The sequence below is a fragment of the Odocoileus virginianus genome, chromosome 3 (genome assembly GCF_023699985.2).
Source record: "Odocoileus virginianus isolate 20LAN1187 ecotype Illinois chromosome 3, Ovbor_1.2, whole genome shotgun sequence".
Taxonomy (NCBI): Eukaryota; Metazoa; Chordata; class Mammalia; order Artiodactyla; family Cervidae; genus Odocoileus; species Odocoileus virginianus.
The window spans coordinates 43135632-43150498 of record NC_069676.1 but is presented as its reverse complement, the minus strand read 5'-3'; the positions used below and the strand labels follow the sequence as shown (position 1 = coordinate 43150498).

At 44.3% G+C, this 14867-nt stretch overlaps 1 protein-coding gene across 1 annotated transcript; it reads right to left on the bottom strand.

Annotated features, from left to right (window-relative positions):
- Window positions 1-224: 224 nt before the first annotated feature.
- On the bottom strand, window positions 225-13759 carry TXNDC15 (thioredoxin domain containing 15). Its single transcript, XM_020908018.2, has 5 exons — window positions 13318-13759; window positions 7468-7955; window positions 4893-5056; window positions 2470-2600; window positions 225-952 (listed from the first exon to the last, which is right to left on the bottom strand). The coding sequence occupies exons 1-5, from the start codon at window positions 13721-13723 to the stop codon at window positions 756-758; spliced, it is 1386 nt and encodes a 461-aa protein (XP_020763677.2). The 5' UTR covers window positions 13724-13759; the 3' UTR covers window positions 225-755.
- Window positions 13760-14867: the final 1108 nt, after the last annotated feature.

The window sequence follows — 14867 nt, the reverse complement described above, 5'->3', positions numbered from 1 at the left end:
CAATTACACATTGTCTCTTTTCTACATGTGTCCTAAACTAGACCATAATCAACTGTGGGCAACAACAGTACTTTATATTTCTTTCGGCTTTCACTAAACCTAGCAGAAGGCCAAGAACATTTTAAGGTTCAGTTAATGCATGCTGATTAACATCTGCCTTACCCAGAAACAACTTCTCAACCCACTTCAGATCCTTTCAGTGAAATCAGAGGTCACAAACACCACAGTATCTGACTCTTTATTTTCCCATCAGCTGCTACTTGTAAGGTCACACCTATTGATCCTAATTATTCTTCCCATAGAAGAACACTTTCCTGCTTACTGACTCTGGGAGAGAAAAGACAAATGAACAGAAAATCAACTTTCTTAGGTGTATACAAGAAATCAACAGTTTTCTAAATCCACAATCTGAAAGTCTTTTTTCTGCCTAAGTAAGCATACTGTCACTCTGTTCATTACTCCATGAAAATACATCTTCACATGTCAAACTGGATTACTCCCTTAAAATGTTCAAGTAGTAAAAATAAGAATGGTGAATTCTACTGAATATGTTTGCATTTGCTTATTATAGGACTAATTAAAACATCAGTTTATAATTTTTTTTTACACATTCAAACAGTTCAGCAAACACATGATTCTTTCAATCTGACTAAAGTTGTAAGTCAGCACTTCACTAGAGAAAATACATGAAGTTGCAGCATTAGTCTCTGAAACGAAGGAGTGAAATTCTTCCCAACTCTCCTTCCAATCTGTCACTACTCCGCATGTTCCTGCTCTTGGCCCGGAATCAGCCACCGAATACTCTCAGTTCGAATGGTAGCATACATAATAAAACTGATTAAAAAGAATAAGGAAAATACAAGCAACCAGTCCACATTTTTTATCAAAGTGCTGGGAAGAGGGCCTATTTGGTCGGCTTGAGTTACCACCACATTTTTCTTGGCTTCTATACCTGAAAGAGAAATCAGTTTTGTTTCAAATGAGATAGAAAACATTCCCACTACAGATTTTTCTTAAGTATTCTTCATGGCATGCAAAATGATATGTAGCTTAAACAGCACAGCTAGTATAGCTGGGATGGGCTTCACTTGCCTGTCAGGGTAATTTGTGACTTGCCCTTCTCTCCACCCCATCAAAGGAGCAGGAATCCACTCAGCTGTTCAAAGCTAAAACACTAGAATTTCAGTGAACTCACCAGAAAGGCCTCAGTCGGTGCATTGTATGAGGTGTCTTTTGTTCTCTTTCAAGACCAAAGTTCAACAACTTAGTAAAGCTATTCTCAGGAGTCTACAGAATGTTGTCACAGGGTGAGTAATGCTAAATTCAAAATGTTTTAAAATAATTTACTGAAAGAATGGTTAGAACAACTAACCAACACTGGGATCAGGGATTACCAAAGTGATTACATAGGTTTCACTTATGTTCTAAGTTTTGTGACAGCACTGAACAAATTAGCTTCCCTTCTCCATATCAATCTAAACGACAAGCAGGGATCCTTTACAAGACTTGGAATAACTAAATACCTGGTAGTTAGTTACTCCCATAAGGTAATTCAGCTCTTTGTTCTTCTGTGTTGAATCTAAGTAATTACATACAGCTAAGAATATATGGAAGGTATAATAATTTTTATTCACTTCCAATGAATATATTTCAGGAAAAAGTGGGTACTCATAACTGAGGCATTAAAGCTTTTGAGGAATGAACCTTTCCAATGAAGGACATTTCATCACTATTCAGTGCTCAGACTTCCACAGCATAAAAATAAGGACCTGTGTTTCAGCAAATATCCAGGAATTAAAATAGCATCTACACATGAATTAATAAATAGAACTCCATACAACAACAAAAATGAAAAAAACACAACCATACACAACAGTGCAGATGATCCCACAGACATAATGGTGAGTAAAACCAGTCAGACACAGAAGAATCCATACTGTGTGTCTGCATTAATTCAAAGATCAAAAACGAGGAATACTATATTATGATAGTAGGAGTGAAGATGGTGCTTATCCTCGGGGAGAACAGGAGTGATAGTGAAGAAAAGCGGCTGATAAGGTTCTCTTCTAAATCTGAGTACCGGTTACTCAAGGTGTTCGATTTGTGAAAATTCACTACTAGTCACAGGCACTAGTGACTAATGCATATTTCTGTGTAAATATTACACCTAAATGAATAATGTATGTAAAAACGTATCTACAGGTGTATGGCATGCGAATGTTGTCTCAGTAAAGCTGTTACATTTTTCAAAGCTATCTATAATCATATTAATATTACCTAATCATGTTAAGCTTGCCACTGATTGATAGACATTTAACAGGACCACAACATTTCATCAGAAAAGAAGTTTTACATCCCAAAGCCAATCTTGAATCCTTCACTTAAGGGTAATAGCTGATCAAAAGTCATAGAAGGCATATTCCTCCAGCAATAAAATGTCGTCTTCTACAGCGTATTATTTCTACATACCTGTCTGGTTAAAAATGAAGATTTTCAGTGTTTCCAACGTTCGGTCTGTATGATTAAATCTAGCCATCGGTTTAGCCCCTTGAAATAACAAGATGTTAGGCACAGCCACAGTGCCAAACCTTGTGGAAAGGCTACAAGAGAGAAAAACCTAAATTAACAGTGGGTTTCCTCACACAATTACGGTATCAGAATGGATGGAAATACATGAGAAAGGATCAGATTTCTGTGGCCTGTGGAGGCTTCTGCCACTGAAACCACAGGCTGTGGTTGTTTCTGACTGCCTTCCTCGTGGGGCAGGGTTGGGGGCATTCCCGTTCTGCTCTCTGACTTGCTTTCTATTACAACGTGGAGCTGCCCCTGACACAATTATTCCACTACTTTTGTTCCTAACAGCCAAAACAGATCAGACCAGAAAATTCCAATGCATTGACAAAACACACTGTGTCAATTTACTTGACACAAGAAACTTCAGACTCTCCAGAATGCTCATTTCCATCCCTCATAAAAGATTCAACTTATGGATAAGCAATTAGGTTGGTGAGTCGGTGCAAAGGAATCTACGATCTAACACACACACCAGGAAGACCACAATTAAGCCAGGACAACTCAGAAGTAACACGACCTGAGCAGTACTGTTTCAACTTTTACAGTTTAAGTATTTAACAGTTTAAGTATTCTGAGCAGTATATATATATAAGTCAAAATGTTCTGGGTTCAAGCCTCAGTTCTGCCACTGAACCAGCTGTGTGACCTTTGGGCAGATTATTTAACCTTTCTAAGCCTCAGTTACCCCAACTAATAAAATGGTAATATTGGATAATTAGGATTTTTTTCTTTTGCAAACATGTTGTAACATAAATATTAACATATGAGGCAAACACATGTCCTACAATACAATAAGACAGAGTATCCTCTATTCTCCATAACTGAGGCACCATCCCAGGCACTGAGAAGGATGCACAGAGATGAAGAAGCAATAAAAGGGATGATAAAAGCCTGCAGGGAATAGAGGATAGCGTGGAAGCTGGTGTCAGATCCATAAGAAAAGAGTGCTGAGCAGGTGCTGGGAACTAGCCCTGCTGACTAGGGGGTCAGTGGAAGGCCTGGTCAAAGCTGGACAGTGACTTCAAATGTCCTTCCAATCAGTCTGTAACCTTGGGCCAGGCCATTGAGATCCTTCCCTGAAGCCTTTGTGGGAAATGTGGGGCAGTTTCTTTCTTCATAATCAATTTCAGGTAAACATTATCCACACTGAAAATCAGGGCCTCATTTTCATCACCAACTTGACTATCTTCCAAACTTCCCAAATTTATTCACACACAACCACCATGTGACCTAAGAAGTAGCATCTGACTTACAGCAGGAGAGGATGACATGGTTTATTAGCTCAGACCCAGTCACAGGGAAAATATTTAACATCTGCACTATGTTCTTTGTAACTTATCTTACTGAACATTCAGAAAAGACAAAACCCCACTGAACAATATGAAAGACTACAAAACAAGGGCAAATGTATATCAAAGTCCTAAAATAATTCATCAAATTTATTGAATATCTACTAAGAACATGCATTCAAGAATAAATGTAAGCAAGAAGAAAGAAAGAAGGAAGGAGGGCAAGAAGGAAAGAAAAGAATTTTTTTAAAAAAGGACTTCTCTGGTGGTACAGCGGATTATAATCTGTCTGCAATAACAGGTTCAATCCCTGGTCCGGGAGGATACCACAGCCACAGCCGGTGAAGCAATAAAGCACATGCACCACAACTACTGAGCCCGAGTGCCGTGACTACTGAAGGCTGGGCGCCTAGAGCCTATGCTCCAAAATAGGAGAAACCACCGCAAGCCCACACATTGCAACGAAAGTAGTCCAGGCTCACCACCACTAGAGAAGGCTCAATGCAACTAGAGAAAGCCCACGCACAGCAACAAAGACCCAGCGCAACCAAAATAAATAAATAAAAAGAATAAAAAAGAAAGAAGGAAGTCCAAAAAAAAAAGAAAGAAATCCTTAGCAGACATAAAACAGGGGTGCCAAGGGTTAGGCTGCTAGGTTGGGGACCTACGCTGCAGGTGAAAGTCACACAGGAAGAACATACTTCGGATGCTAATTTTGCTAATTCAATCTGGCCAGGACCCTAACACATCCTCTGCCCCCGCCCCTGCCATCAGGCAGAGCCATCTTTAAATTCCACCAGGGGAAGAACAGTCTTTCTTCTTAAGGAGCCTCCAGAAAGTCTCCCTCAGGAATGTGCCAATTCTCACTGCTCACACTGTCTCTCCTTCCCTCAATTCCTTCTCAAAGCTCAGGCTCAAGCCAGCCTCCTCTGCTCCTAACTTAACTGATAACGAGCCCCAAGTAACTGTAACCATCGTCCAATGGGATGAGACATAAACCCCACTGAGGAAGATACTAGGGGAAGATACCTGCTGTGCTGAGATGCATCCAGTGCCAAAAAGTGAAGAGCTGGAAATGCCCGGGGCAGAGAATTAAAATGAGGGGCCAAGCTGGCAGAAAATCGGCACCAAGGGGTGTAAAACAGGACTAGAGTGCAGTCACTACCGTTTGGGTTGAGAAAATCCATAAGGTCCTGTGGCAAAAGAAACAAAAAGTGTTAAAGTCGGCAGTAAAGGATGGGAACTTCTTCTGGAAGGATACTCAAGGGCAGGAAGCACCACGGATGCCAGGGAGAGGAGGTGGGGGCGGAGCCAGGAGGGAGACAGCGGTGTAGCACCCGAGAACCTTCCGGGGTGGACCCGCATGGATCCACGGATCAGCAGAAAAGTAGCATTAAATGACATGTCACCAACTCTCCTCCAAGGTTTTCCTTTTTCTTATGTATATTAATAAAGGATAGCTCATTTACAATGTTGGGTTAATTTCTGTTGTACAGCAAAGTGATTCAGTTATACATACATGTATTCCTTGTCATATTCTTTTCCATCATGGTTTATCACAGGATATTGAATATAACTCCTTATGCTATACAGTAGGACCTTGTTGTTTGTCCATCCTATATATAAGTTTGTCCATCCTATACCTGTTAATCCCCCATTCCCAATCCATTCCTCCCCCACTGCCTCCCTCTTGGCAGCCACAGGTGTGTTCTCTGTCTGTGAGTCTGTCTCTGTTTTGTAGATAGGTTCATTTGTGTTGTATTTTAGATTCCATTTTTAAGTGATATCATACGGTATTTGTCTCTGTCCTTCACTTAGTATGATAATCTCTAGTTCCATCCACATTGCTGCAGATGACATTTTTTTTCTTTTTTATGGCTGATTAATATTCCTGTGTGTGTATTACATCTTCTTTATCCACTCATCTGTCAATGGACATTTAGATTGTTTCCACATCTTGGCTACTGTAAACAGTACTGCTATAAACACAAAGGTGCATGTATCTTTTGTTTGTTTTTGGTCAGGCAATGTGGCATGTAGGATCTTAGTTCCCCAACCAGGGATCAAATACACACCCCCTGCTGTGGAAGCACAAAGTCTTAACCACTGAGTTCCAGGGAAGTCCCAGCATATATCTTTTTGAATTGTGGTTCTGTCTGAATATATGCCCAGGAGTGGGACTGCTGGATCATATGGCAACTCTAAATTTAATCTGATGAGGAACCTCCATACTGTTCTCTATAGTGGCTGCACCAACTTCCATTCCCACTAACAGTGGAGGAGGGTTCCTCCTCTAAGCTTTCTTAAGATCACTATAGAGCAATTTTAATATTTTTCATAATTCTCAATTCATACACTAAGTACTCACAGGATACAAGCTAATGTCCCAATCTTAGAACTATGCATCTCACACAATCTAACAGAATCATTAAAGCACTGTGATCTCAAGCCCAAGCTATAATCTCAGCAGATCCAAGTCTATACTAAGCAGTCAGCTCCATGTATTTGGCCAAAGGTTAGTTCAGTCTGAGGGTGCAACATCCCTGCCACCACGCTACCTCTGACCACTCAAAGTGCCTTCTCCTGGTTATGTATGGAACAGTCACACAACAGTCCACACAGCTGAGGTACAGCATTCACCAGGCACCGAGGGCAGGGTGTGACACCTGCCTTGGAGGGGCGCTCAATGAACTGTATGCGCCCTAGTTTAAAACAAGCAATCACATGGAACTTCCCTGGTGGTCCAGTGGCTAAGACTCTGTGGTCCCAATGCAGGGGGCACAGGTTCAATCCCAGGTCAGGGAACTAGATCCCACACGCCACAACTAAGAGTTCACATGCTGCAACTAACGATCCTGCAATGAAGACTGAAGACCCCTTGTGCCACAACCAATGCCCAGCACAGCCAAATAAATAACTATTTTTAAATAATAATAAAATAAGCTACTACAGTTCTCACAGCTAGGATTCTTGTCTTATATAAGCAGCCTGAATTCATTCTGCTCTCTGGCTTGAACAATCTGACAGAAAACATCAGTCAGAATCCTGGTATTCTCTTTAGAATCACCATTTATCCAACTAGCTGGAAAGCATGCCTGGCCTGGACAAATGTGTCAGCTCTCAGTCCAGAGTAAACACTAGGTTCATACTCTCTGGAGGAAAAAGAAAAAACTTTCCATCAATATAACAAACTTCTCAGAGACATGACTGGTCCAAACAGTGCTAAATTACAATTTTAGTAACTCAGATATCTCATTTTTATATCTCCATAATAAATACTTCATTGAGAAGAAAAGTGCTATGATTCTGATACCAAACACCTCCCTGTACATGGGGATTTTTATCACGAGGCTTGGTGGTGAGATTACCCCAAGGATGACCAGGTTTAGGCCACCTAAAAAGCAGAGTCAACACTAGTTATATCTCCTCCTTTCCCTACATATACCACAAAAAGTCAAGTGAATTTTCACCAATGCAGCCACTAAATGCCATCCCACTTACAATATGATGAAGATTATGACTCTGCATGTGAAAGATGACAGAGTATTAAATCATAAAATCAACGTGCAGAAAAGGAGAAAAGTACTAAATAATTTTTCCTTACCTGTGACATATTTAAAATTTTCAGAGTGAAATTTTCTAATCCTGTCACATTTCTCTCCTCACAGTTGACCTTTGGGGACTTCAGACTTTCAGTGGTGTTGGCGTCCTCAGTTGGGGTGGGGTCGGATTCCGCCACGTCGGGCTCAGTGTAGTACTCCTCTTCTCTCTCCGAGAAGCTTGCTCCAGCTCTGTCCAGGGAGAAGAGGCTCTCCCGAAGGTTGCACCTCGAGTCCTCCTCCCCTCCGGCCCCGCAGGTGCCGCTGCTGGACTCTGGGCTCAGCTTGTCCTCGGCTTCCCCGGGAATCACCGACAACATCACCATGTGGTTGCCGTCAGCATCCAGCCCCAGCACTGCCTCCGTCTCTTCTGCAGACGGGTCCTGGCCCACTGGGTCAGGGGAAGGCACCTCCTCACTCATGTACACAGCCCCCACCTGGAATGGGTAAGCAGGCTGCTCCTCTGACCATAAGTGACTTCTTTTCTCTGCAACTAAAACATGCCAGCATGTTCACAGTCATATTTGACTTCAAAATAAATGAATCCCAAAGAATCACAGTTCTCAAATATGAAAAATTTCCTTCCAGTTCGATCCCAGGTCAGGGAACTAGATATAAAAAGTTACCTTCCTGTTAAAACTATCAGAGAGCCACCCATCATTCTCCAGGTCATGAAGAAGATCACAAGGGGGTTCTAGACTAATGAATGCCCAGAAGTGGACACACAGCTTCACATGAAACCTGCAGCTTGCCATGTGGATTACAAGCAAAAACATTCCACTCCAGACATCCAATTAGGAAAATACAATACAAACACTTTAACAATTTAATTTGTTTGATGAGACTATCCAAGAAAATAATGATGGCTTTATGGAAGATTCTCCAGTGGTCATGTACAGGTTTGAGAGTTGGACCGTAAGAAGGCAGAATGCCAAGAATTGATGCCTTTGAACTGTGGTGCTGGAGAAGACTCCTGTAAGTCCCTTGGACAGCAAGGAGATCAAACCAGTCAGTCTTAAGGGAGATCAACCCTGAATATTCACTGGAAGGACTGATGCTGAAGCTCCAGTATTCTGGTCATCTGATGCGCACAGATGACTCATTGGAAAAGTCCCTGATGCTGGGAAAGATTGAGGGCATGAGAAGAGGGTGTCAGAGGATGAGATGGCTGGACGGCATCACGGATGCAATGGACATGAACTTCGGCAAACTCTAGGAGGTAGTGAGGGACAGGGAGGCCTTGCGTGCTGCAGTCCATGGGGTCGCAAAGAGTCAGACACAACTGGGCAACTGAACAATATGGAAGATTCTACTGTGGTGAAGCATCTTTGCACCCATTATATCAGCTCTGAGAGATGGACGGGATGAAGGCTACCAAGTCAACTTAACAAATGACTGAGCTGAAGTACAAGAGTCTCAGCGTGATGCACAATGGCACAAAGCAGTAAGCAACAGGAGCGAAGTCTTGGACTACTGCTCCAGAGCGGGCCTTACCTCCCTGCAAGATACCTCAGAGGGCTGCCAGGCCACACTGCCTGAGGAACACCACGACAGCTAGCAGCAGCTCCTCCTGGGGTGGCCTCCACCACTGGCCTCTGCTTTCCTGCCTGCTGCCCTTGGCCTACAGCCCCAGGAGTGCTTAAAGATGTGCCCAGCAGGGCTGGGACGGCAGCCAGAGGAGGAGGCTTTCCTCTCACTCAGGAGCCACTAGATGGGGCTTGAGCCAAAGGTTTGGGTAAGGGAGGAGTCCGAGGCAGTCTCACACATCCATAGAGCAAGCTCCACTCACCTCTGTAATAACGACTCTTGCCCTCCACCTCTCACGACCTCAACAACAACCGCCAGACTCTGGGTAAGGAATGAGTGCAGCTGCACCCGGACGAGCCCGCCGTATGGCTGGGGAGCCAGCAGCTGTGGCCGGAGTCCTGCACGCAAAAGAGCGTGTCTACCAGAGTGTGAATGACCAACTGGCTTCAGAGCTGGGGAGGGGTCTGGGAGCTTCCTAAGGCATGCACGCTTGTATAATGTCTCAAAGAACATTTCCACAGATGTCTGCAGACTCACTCGGCAACTCAAAAACACTCTCCGGGAATTCATTTCAAGCTAAGTGGAAAAACAGAAACCAGATTTACTCTCCCTCCTGAAACAACCACCAAAACAGCCAAATATGTGCAACAACAGCTTCAGGAGACTGGGACAGGGAAGGACAGTGACCACTGAAAACACAGGAAACAGGCGAGAAGAGCCTACAACAGCTCCAGCTTACCGCCTGGGGAGTTCCTGCCTTGACTCAGTTGAGATGGAGGGTCCAGAAAGACTAAGAAAGCCAGAGCCTGCACAACAGAACCCTGGAGAAGGGAGAGCTGCAGAAAGAGCACGCTGGTCATCTGTGGAGGGGCCTCCTTGAGTGTACTGGTCAGCATATGCATGTAAGTAAACTGCCCAAAACCAAGGAAAGAACCACTCAAAAGGATGAGAGATAGCAACTACCCAGTCCCCACAGAGAACTGGGAATAGCGCCTGTCCCCACCCACTACACTGGAAAACCTCATAAGTCACGGAGCCCTGGGGAGAGTGCACAAAAGGGACTTGCTTTGGTGCGTGCGTGTTGAATTGTCAAGTTGTGGCCAACTCTTTTCGACCTCATGGACTGCAGTCCTCCAGGTTCCTCTATCCATGGAATTTTCCAGGCAAGCATACTGGAGTGGTTGCCATTTCCTCCTTCAGGGGATCTTCCTGACCCAGGGATCTCTTCCTGACCCGGGGATTGAACCCACATCTCCTGCATTGGCAGGCGGATTAGTAGGGCCCAATTTACCCTAAAGTAAATACAGTTCTGCTCTCACCTAGCAAACCTGAAAAGAGAATCAAACTGTGTTCAAATAAGTGGATATCTGAACAAAGCTCAAGGCTATTTATAAGAATAGTAAAATACCTAGCACTCAACAAACTAAAAATTTACATCCGGCATCCAGTCGAAGATTACCAGGCGTGCAAAGAAGGAGGGAAATTCTCCTCATTATCCATAATGAGAATAATCAAACCTGACCCAGAACTTGCACAGCTGTCAGAATTGTTAGACAAGGCTATTAAAACAGCAACTGCATTACATGTTTAAAAAGTAGATGCAGAGAACACAAGATATAAAAAAAACCAGATCAAAATGTAAGTCAAAACCACAATGAAATAGCATCTCATACATGTTAGACTGGCTATTATCAAAAAGACAAGAAATGACAAATGCTGACAAGGGTGTGGACAAAGGAGCCCTCATGCACTGTCAATAGGAATGTAAATTGGTGCAGCCTCTATGGAAAACAGTATGGAGGTTCCTCAAAAAATAAAAAATAGAACTACCATGTGATTCAGCAATTCCACTTCTGGATATTTATCCAAAGAAAATAGAAACACTCACTCAAAAAGGTATATACACCCCCATGTTCACTGCAGCATTATTTACAAAAGCCAAGACAGGAAAGCAATCAGTGAACGAATGGATAAAGAAAATGTGATATATACATCACACATACTAACATTAATATGTTAATATCACATTAATAACATATTAATGTGATATTATATATGTGTATATATATAATATCACATTATTCAGCCATTTAAAAAAAAGGAAATCTTGCCATTTGCAATAACATGGATGGACCTCCTTGAGGGCATTATGCTAAGTAAAATAAATCAGAGAAAAACAAATACTGTATGATCTTTCTTACATGTGGCATCTATCAATATATAAATATACACAATTCTTTCTGAAAATCTAGCTCTGAAAAGGAAAAGAAAGAGCAGGTAGTTGTTATGGGCAGGTAGGGGGCTAAGGGACAGGATTTGGTTTTTAGGACATAAGATAAATTTAAGGACATAAAACTGATGGGAAAACAGATAAGCAGGGAGAAATGACAGGGTAGATAGAGCAGAGTACAGGGTTTGGAAAGCAAGGCAGGTCCTGACAGAAGTGGGTCAAGCACTGTTTTGACTATGACCTAGGGAAGGGGCTGGGTGCCTGGACAGGGAGTTCTGCCAAGATGGTGGGGATGGCAGTCTTTCTGTAGCCTTGCGTTGATAAATATGTACTGCATGTATAATCAGAAGTCAAACTCAACATGATTACTGGATTGTTCTTAAGATGAGAGCAGGAGATGAAGCCAGAGAAGCTAAAAGTCTGGAGAAGAACAAAAGGTGGCAGACTGGGGAGCCAATCCCACTCTCAAATGCACCAGCTCTGTAGAGATCTGCTCTCCGTGAACCTAACCAACATTCCGGGCCCCCTACAGCAAATGGAGAATGCCAACATCATGAAAGAATCTCCGGAGAAAAAAATCAGGGCACAAAATAGAATCTGGTGCTCCTGATCGCCTTCATGTACAACTAGATAGATTTCCCTTACAGAAAATCAAAAGGAAGTCTGAGTGATGCAGAGAGTTAGAACTTTGAGTCAGAATAAGAGAAAACAGAAACTGTCATGTGACATCTCTCCCCAAAGTCATCATGGGTTTTGGATTTGTTTTGAGTACTTTTTCTTTTCCTTTTTTTCTCCTTTATGACCTTAAGGACATTGGAAATACCCAGTGAACTCTCCACCATTGATGTAACCCTACGGACTCTGCAGCTGTTGGTGGTATGGTTATACAATTTTTGTGATAGGGAAACAAGTTCTTTTGAATAAAAATAACAAATGATGCTCAAAAAGCGCTAAGGATACTGCCTGGCATATAATGAGTGTTTTCATTACTTTTCATCACTCAGCAAGCCGGCTGCCTTGCCTCTTTCCAGGACACTGTTGCAAAAGGAAGGCCCTGCATACTCCTGATGCAGGCGCACTAAGTCGCTTCAGTTGTGTCCTACTCTTTGCGACCCCATGGACTGTAGCCCGCCAGGCTCCTCTGTCCATGGGGTTCTCCAGGCAAGAATACTGGAGTAGATTGCCATGCCCTCCTCCAGGGGATCTTCCCCACCCAGGGATCACACCTGCATCTCTTCTGTCTCCTGCATTGACAGGCATGTTCTTTAATACTAGCGCTACCTGGGAAGCCCGCGTATTCGTGGTAAATTCTGAATAACAAGCAAAGTCAAAAGGTCTGGACTTTAACAGAGCTGTGAGGAGTGGGGAGAAAGAGCAATGAGACTAAGTCCCAGCCATGCCTCCAGGTGGCTGCCTCCCCCCACGGAGGAGGGCCTAAGAGGATGATGTGGCAAGCAGCGGGTTACCCGGGGTGTCTGCTGTGTTGTTCCCATCTATCCTTCACACAGGCACCTGAGCAAGAATGACCTTAAGTGGTGCAGCAGGGTGCAAAGTAAATCGTGGGCTTTGCAGTGAGAGATACAGGCTCTGCCAATTACCAGAAGCACGAAGGTAGGCAGATTACTTAGCCTCTCTGAGCTCAGCATCTTCATCAGCAAAACAGGGATACTCAGAACATATCTTGGTGGGAAGACAAAAGGAGAACATGATAGTACTATGCACAGTTCCTGGCTCCTACTAAGGGCACGGTTGTTGTTGATCAGTCGCTAAGTCGTGTCCGACTCTTTGCGACATGGTACAGGTCGGCTACTCGTTATGATTATCATTAATAATAAAGTGCTCAGCACATGCGGGTACGCCTCAGTAAGCGCTAATACACGGTCGGGGCATCCCACCCCGGACCGCGAGCCGGGACCACCGGAGGAAAGAGGTCGGGACAACGTAGAGAGAGGCGCTCTAGAGGGCGCCAGGAAGAGGCGAGGCGCGCAGACCCGGGCCTTCGCGCAGATAAAAAGAGCGTCGCCCAGGTAGACCACCTTGCCGGTCATTTCAGGCACAGCCTCCCGCGCCGCCGCCCACGGCCCCAGCCTGTACTCACTCTCCTCGGCGCGGGCAGGAGACCCCAGCACCCACAGCAGAACCTGCCACCAGCCTAGGAGCCGCATGGTGCGCGGCGGGCACCGGCCGGTACACTCAGGCCGAAGGGCAACAGGCGCACAGCGACGCGAGTCGCGCTCCCCGACGGAGGAAGGCTGGGGGAGGAGAGGCCGGGAGCGCGGGCGCGGTCCCGCGCCGCCATCTTGGCAGCTGGCAGCGGCCGAGGGCGCCATCTTGGAGTCGGGCGGCCGGCTCTGGCTCCTGGGCTCTGGCTTGCGCCTTGGGGCTCCGAACTGTTTTCCAAATTGCCTGACCCTGGTGCGGCCTGGCGGCTGGCAGCACACCTTACGCCTAGCACTTCCTTCTCGGGCCAGAAAGGCCCAGAAGCCTCCTGTTGGAGCGCTCATGGAGATTCAGATCTCCAGCTACACTTCCCAGGTTGCCAGATAAAACACAGGATGTCTATTTAAAATTTTCACATAAACACCGAATGATTTTTTTCACTGTTAAGAGACCGACCAATGCTAGGCTGCCCTAGTTTTGCTACAGTAAATTTTCTATTGCGTCCAGAAGGTGCTGGGACAATGGACAGCAGGGGTGGAAGAGCCCACATTTGTAAACTAGATCACTACGGTCACCATTTGGAATAACAACCTTACACCCCACAGTGTAGTAGCAAAGATTTTCGTTAATTTCTTGTCCCCCGTAACCTTGGGCTTCCCTGGTGGCTCAAGGGTAAAGAATCCACCTGCCAATGCAGGAGACTCCAGTTCCATCCCTGCTTCAGGGAGATCCTCTGGAGAAGGGAATGGCAACCCACTCCAGTATTCTTGACTGGGAATGCCAATGAACAGAGGAGCCAGGAGGGCTATAGTCATGGGGTGGCAAAGAGTAGGATAGACTTAGCAACTAACAACAACATACCCTCCTTACTGGATTTGAAGGTACATGAAAAGCCAATGGAACAGAGGATTGAAAGAATTTAGGATTAATGAAAAGGAGACTGATTTGGCTCATCCACACACTCTTTCCTCTTTATTATGTCCTATTCCCCTCTCTGTGTTTGTGTTTTGGCTGTTTGTTTGAACACATGCACTTCCAGATGTTAGACTTGTTTTACAGTAAAGGCTATCTCTGATGACAATTCCATATATACAGCCAACAGGACAGAATGTATATTTGACTGTCTCACCGCCAGGTGGCACATGCAGTTATTTTCAGTGAGAGTTTAAAACACTGAGGTTTAAAACAGGTTTTACTTTCATTTCCTACGAGGTAAAAAAATTTGACATCACTTTCTTTGACTGAACTCTATGCACCAACACCATACATCCTGGGGATTGTTTACACAAGAGGCTGATAATATTTGGAATTGTTGGGACATCCCCTGTGGTCCAGTGGCTAAAACTCCAGGCTCCCAATGCAGGGATCCCTGGTCAGGAAACTACATCGCATATGCCACAACTAAGACCCGATGCAGCCAAATAAATATTTTTGAAAGAAAGGAGAAATTGTAACTCACAGCTACACACCTGCACTCCCAGTGTTTTG

Bases quoted from the DNA above. Each gene is read 5' to 3' on its own strand.
- TXNDC15 (XM_020908018.2), bottom strand. From the start codon at position 13,723: ATGAGCGCTCCAACAGGAGGCTTCTGGGCCTTTCTGGCCCGAGAAGGA. The intron at 7,956-13,317 runs GTGAGTACAGGC...GGCATGTTTTAG, and splicing joins TCCTGCCCGCGCCGAGGAGA to TTGCAGAGAAAAGAAGTCAC. The intron at 2,601-4,892 runs GTATCTTCCCCT...TCTCTCTTGTAG, and splicing joins GATGCATCTCAGCACAGCAG to CCTTTCCACAAGGTTTGGCA.